Source organism: Hipposideros armiger, unplaced genomic scaffold (genome assembly GCF_001890085.2).
Source record: "Hipposideros armiger isolate ML-2016 unplaced genomic scaffold, ASM189008v1 scaffold_1083, whole genome shotgun sequence".
In the NCBI taxonomy this organism is placed as follows: Eukaryota; Metazoa; Chordata; class Mammalia; order Chiroptera; family Hipposideridae; genus Hipposideros; species Hipposideros armiger.
Window position 1 is genome coordinate 434857 of NW_017732433.1, and position 6165 is coordinate 441021.

At 41.0% G+C, this 6165-nt stretch overlaps 1 protein-coding gene across 2 annotated transcripts; it reads right to left on the minus strand.

Moving 5' to 3' along the window:
* Nucleotides 1-4700: 4700 nt before the first annotated feature.
* NUPR2 (nuclear protein 2, transcriptional regulator) lies at nt 4701-5630 on the minus strand. Of its 2 annotated transcripts, none has more exons than XR_002122713.1 (2): nt 5083-5630; nt 4701-4920 (listed from the first exon to the last, which is right to left on the minus strand). XR_002122713.1 is itself a non-coding variant. In XM_019632129.1 (2 exons), exon 1 carries the CDS (start codon nt 5558-5560, stop codon nt 5273-5275), a length of 288 nt encoding a protein of 95 aa, XP_019487674.1. In that variant the 5' UTR covers nt 5561-5630; the 3' UTR covers nt 4701-4920; nt 5267-5272. The 2 variants fall into 2 exon arrangements, 1 of the variants encoding a protein (XP_019487674.1); XM_019632129.1 differs by having other exon boundaries at nt 5267-5630.
* Between the last annotated feature and the right edge of the window lie 535 nt (nt 5631-6165).

The following is a 6165-nucleotide window of genomic DNA, read 5'->3' on the forward strand; positions in this document are numbered from 1 at the left end:
GTCCCAAGGGTCTGTTTTAATAATAGTTGGTGTGAAATGCATTTAACAGTAACATTTTAGAGCTTCTACAGTAGGGGAAAAGTTGACTAGTGGCATTTCATGGGGGGCTTCATAAGAAGGTCCTTGGGGATCAGGTGGGATTTATGGAGGAGAGAAAACAGAGGTGGAACCTCCATTTCTACTTGGATGTCCATCAGAAATTTCCTCCTTCCACTAGAGGTAGCAGAGTTTAATACAGCCTTTTCAGCAACAACAGAATGTTTGTGGAACCAAGGGGTAAATAATGCAAAAACTTTTCATGAAAAACAAAGTTTTATTTTCACAAGACTTCTTAAAGAAAGCATTATAAGTGATAAGACTTTGTACTTGCCTTTGGATAATTCATAAGCAGAGATGGAGAAAAGGAACCTTATAAAGGATGCCCTGGCACAAGAGCTTTGAGGGAGCAGAACTTTGGACAATCAAGACAGACAGGCAATCCAGACCAGAACAGAGACAATTTTAATCATACTTGGCTAAGCATTAATCCCTAAATTGAAGAGAGAATATTAGATGTTTGTTCAATGTTATTTTGTGATAGTAAAAGATTGGAAACCACCTAATTTATATTAGTAGAATACTGGTTAAAAAGAAGTATGCATATTCACACAATATGTGGCTATAAAAAAGAATAAAGAAACTTCTGTATGTATTGATGTGAAATGATTTCCAAGATAAACTGTCAGGGGGAAAAAGCAAGGGGCAGAATTGAATATAGGGTGCTATTATTTGTGTAAAATAGAAAAGATCATATTGCATGTGCATAAAATTGCTGCAGCTGGTAACACTGCTTGCCTTCAGGCAGTAGACTGGGTAACTGTGGCACAGGGATGGGACTTCTACTGATAACATTTTCTGTCTTTTGGATTTTGAAATAGTTAATGTATTCCTGCTACTCAAAAAACAAGAACATGTAAAAGGTTAATTAAAACTAGTAACAAAAAAAAGTGGGAATTGAAAATAAGTACCAGAATTCTGCTACATATCATTTGTAGTTTGCTGGAGAGATGTGCTGAAGTTCACTCTTCAGTAAAATTTATGTAACAACTTCTCATTCCATAGTGATTTCAGTCATTCTCAACAAATTCTCTTATGGTGACCAAAACTTGAACAAAGAATTCTTACAAGCATTATTACAGATATTTGACACAAACATTTGCTAAATGGACTCTTGATTATTGCAGTAAAAATTCTACTCAAGGGGCCGACCGAGTGGTTCAGCTGGTTAAGAGCTTGCTCAAGAGTGCAAGCTCTGAGCAACAGAGTCGCCGGTTGGATTCCCACATGGGCCACTGAGCTGCGCCCAAGCTGAGCTGCCAACAGGTGGCAGGATGGCTCAGCTAAAAAAATAATAATAAAATTGTGCAAACCCTGTTCCAGAAATTCCATGTCTAGGACGAGTATGTGGAAAGAAATTAGCTATAAGTATGTTTAACAAAATGTATAAAATAGGAAAAACCTGTAACAACCTAAATGTCCTACAATATAGAATTAATTAAATAAGTTATGATACATACATAAGATGCTGTGCACCCATTTAAATATTATGAAAGAATATTTGACATGAGAGGTATCTTCACAATATATTAAATGAAAGAGCTATTTACAAAATAGTATACATAGTATGTTTATATTTTGAGAAAACTTATGTATTTTAAAAACTAGCATTATATATACCCTAGGAGTGGCATTATCCATTGGGTAGTGATTTCTTTCTTCCTTTTTTTTCCTTCGTCCATATTTTCCAACTTTTTTACAATGAACATACTTACAATAATTAAACATACCATGGTGGTTTAAAATCCATTCAAAGAGAGCCACTAAATCCAGCCCACACTCAATGGGAGAGGAATCAGGCTCCACCTTTTGAAAGGAATATCAATTTATAGACATATTTTAAAAAAGCAGAACTTCAGAGACTAGGTCATTAAAGGTACTGTGGCTTCCTCCTTGCTCACTCTCTCAGCCACTTACTCTGGGGAAAGCCAGCTGTCACATCACGAGGCCTCACAAAAAAAGTGAGGCCTTCTGCCAGCAGACATGTGAGTAAGCACCATCTTGGAAGCAGCCTTCCAATGACTGTAGTCTTAGCCAACAGCTAAGGCATAATGGCATAACAGACTGCAACCTCATGAGAGATACTGAGCTAGAACCATCCAGTTAAGCCACTTCTGAATTCCTGACATACAAAAAATGATAGTATTTGTTGTTTTAAGCCACTAGGTTTTGGAGTAATTTATTACACAGCAATAGTAACTAATACACAATTTCTACATTTAAATTGTAAAAGTTCTAGTATCTAAAATGAGCAAAATCTAGTTAGGACACATTACAGAGTGTTGCTTTTATATCTGTCTGGGTATGCTGTACTTTACAACAGGAATTGTGTAGGAACTGAGATGTTTCAGAAATTAAGGTTCTTACACTTTTTTTTTTAGATAACTGAGGTACTTATAACAGTGCCTTGCACTTATCAGACAAAAAAGAATGTTTTTAACTGTTCACCTAAAAGTACAAAATATTATATGAGCAAGTAGTTAAGTGGTATTTATATGAAGTTCTATAGGATTTCAAAGGAATTCAATGTGGGTGAAGGCTTCAGGAAGAAAGTGGAATTTAATAAACATAGGTGGAATTAGTTTCAGGCTTTAAATTATAAAGGGGGAAAGGGTATGCTAAATAGGACAGCACAGATTCAAATGAAGAAGCATGATTATGGTGAGTTTAGAGGACAAAAGACCTATGTCAAGAACCAGAGTGTATTTTTGGAAATTGTGGGTCAAAACTTAAGAAAATCCAACAGATGATTCCAATATAAGGAATCTAGGCTTTCATCTTATAAGGCTAGAGAAGTCATTGAGGGTTTTATATGATAAAATGGTCTTCAGATAGATTAATCTAGATGTGGTGCCTGAGACATAGCAGAGGGACACTAGGGATAAGGAAAAAGTCCTGAAGGCTAAGACAGTCACAGTGGAAACATTACTAATTATTTGAGCGCCTATTATATATCGACACTAAGAGCTTTACATGCACTATTTCATTTATGCCTCACAAGAACTATTAAACTAGGTACTGTATTATCCCCATTTTCTAGGTAAGGAAACATGCTTAGAGTTTAAGCAACTTGCCCAAGTCAGTAGAGTTGTTTTGACTCCAAAGCTAGAACTCCTACCGTACATACAACACTGCCTAGATGTTGGAGATATTTTAACATAATTAAATGGGGGCTGGCCGAGTAGTTCATTGGTTAAGAGTTGGCTTGGGAGCGCGAGCTCTGAGCAGCAGGGCCACTGGTTCGGATCCCACATGGGCCAGTGATGTTGCACCCTCTACAGCTAAGATGGTGAACAACAGTTCGACCTAGAGCTGGGCTGCCATGAGTCACCGGCAAGGCTGCAGTGGAGCTGCAGTGGGCTGCCGTAAGCTACCGTGAGTGGCCGGCAGCCAGCGTGAGCTGCCGTGAGCCGCCATGAGTGGCCGTCCAATGGCTAGCAACCGATCTGCCTCAGGGGAGAAGAGCACAATGATCACAATACCAACATGGGCCAATGAACCGATGTTCTCCACAACTAGACTGAAGAACAAAAGGACAGCAACTTGTCTGTTCCCCTTCCCTGATTCCCCAATGCTGTTCCCTCCCCCAATTCCCCAATAAAAATCTTTAAATAAATAAAATTAAATGCAGTGAGTGAAATAATTTAAGACTTTTTGACTAGAGAGGAAGGAAAGGAAAATAAGCTTAAAAATATTGGGTTGTCGGAAAAGTCATGGCACATTTTTGCAACGAAAAACATAGAAAAAATACATCATGACTTTTCCAACAACCCAATAGTTACCATTTATTGAGTACCTATTTATGTGCCAGGCCCTTAACTGTGTCAGATGTTTTATATATTTTATCTATAATCTATTGTTTGGCAAGATAATCCAATATTATTTCCATCTTACAAATGAGAAACCTGAAGTTTGGTGGAACTTGAAAGTAGTTATCACTTAGAAGTTTTTGACTGCCAGAGCAATGAAGTCATAGCTAGGATTAAAATTCAGGTTGCTCCTTCCAGTACACCACCCTTTTCTCCTAACCAAGGATCACCACTGGATGCAGAGCCCTGACTGAATGCAGACTGAAGAGAAAGGAAAGCTACCCTGCATAATATTCTGCATAATTTTTGAACTAAAACTCAACTCTTGTCCTTGGCCATGGAGTTTGTGGGTGGTTCTGAACCACTGAATATTGTCTACAGTTGAGGATAGTTGTGATGCTGGAAGGAGTGAATGCTTTATTGTATCTGTTATGCTGGTCTTCTTTTTAACCAGCTGTGTGACCTCTGGAAAATTATGTGAACTGTCTAAGCCTCAAGAATCCCCTCTATAAAATGGCATAACAGCCTCCACCTCAAAGGATTGTTGTAGTATCAATAGTGCAGAGAACCTAGCAACTAAGTTCAACAGACACTATTACAATTTAAAATACTCCTGTTCTGGCAAACATATTAAACCTGCATAGTAGTCTCTGACACTTGGGTTGAAATCTTGTATACATTCCTGTCTTATCCCTTCATTCATCTTTGTGACCTCTTCTTTACACAGAACTCAAATATTTGTGGACTTGAAACAAGTTATTATGGTAACTAAAAACAAACAAAAGCCCAGAAGAGTTAAAATGCCATTCTTGCTGTTCTCTTTTAATTAAAAACCCTAAAACGGCATACGCACTTGGATGTTACTTAATTAACAGTCATTAAGGAAAAGATACTGACGCAGTAAACTTAAGCGATGTGGAAAAGAAATTGTTGACCAACATGGATTCTCTCCCCCTTAGGACCACAGTTACGTCTGGAGTCAGAGAAAATATTTTTATCAGGTCTTTTGGGTATCCTGTAGAAAATAAGACAAAAACAAAAGTCAGTTATTTTCTTTAGTCCGAGCATAAGCACTGGAAGTAAATCCCTCACTTGTACTTTTTAAAAAACATATTCCCAAGCGCCTTCTCTACCTAACTACAAAATTCCAAAAGGTATAGTTTTCCACCATTCCTACCGCAGTTAGGAGACAAGCTGAGGGCGGGAGTCCAGTTATGACTACGTAGCTAAGGCGGGACCGCCTCCAAAGGGGGCGACTCTGCGCCGGTAGAGTAGCAGAAGGCCTACGGGGAGCGGCGCTCGGGGTGGCCCGCGGCGCTCACGGAGCTTCCCACGGCCCTCTGGTCGCGGCCCTTACGCACCGGCGTTCAGGTGAGGCGAGTGCGCGGCCGGGGCTGCAGCTGGCGCTGGCGGCGCTTGCGTTGGCCGTTGAGGAGCTTCTGTGCGATTTTGCGCTCGTGGCCGCCAGGCACCGGCCAGTTGGTGCGCAGTTCCCGCTCGCGCCGAGTCCGGCCCTTGCTGCGTCCAGCCCCGCAGGCGGGGAAGTCGCGCAGGTAGCAGTAATCGAGGCAGTCGTAGAGCTCCTCCTCCGAGCTCACCGCCTCGGGTGGCGGCGGTTGGGCCTGAGCCTGGGTCCTCGGAATGGCCAGGTCCATCGCCGGGCAGCCTGGCCGCCCGCCTGGCCGCCCGCCTAGCCCCGCGCTGCGATTGGCTCCATGTGAGGGGGCGGGGCCTAGTCCTGACATCACAGAGCCTCGGGCTTACCCCGCTCGAGACCACTGTGCTCGGTTCCGGGGAACGTGACCCCTTTCTTTGCCAGGGCACACATGCCTCCGGTCCGAGAAGGCAAAATCCGACCGAACATTTCGTTTATAGTGGTCAAAAATGGAAAACTTTCCAAGTGTCCAACAGTGAGGGACTGCTTAAAGAAGATGTGGGGTTGTGCATTCCTCCAGAGGACTTTTATCATCAATAAACATTTTGTTACTATTTGATGACATGAGGAAGTGCTCAATAATTATGTAAAGGGAAAAAATAGCTTCTGTAGAAGCCTAGTAACGTATTTTTTTCTTTTAATTATTTTTTATTATGAAATACACATTTTTTAGGATTAGTTTCAGCTGTACAACACAGTGCAATAGTTATACTTTTTACCCCTTGAAGTGACAACCCCACTCCCCCAATCTGCCACCCCACTTTCCCCCAATATCATACATATCTATTACAATTCCATTGACTCCACTCCTACACTATACTACAC

Coding starts and splice junctions, on each gene's coding strand:
- NUPR2 (XM_019632129.1), bottom strand. CDS start 5,560: ATGGACCTGGCCATTCCGAGGACCCAGGCTCAGGCCCAACCGCCGCCA.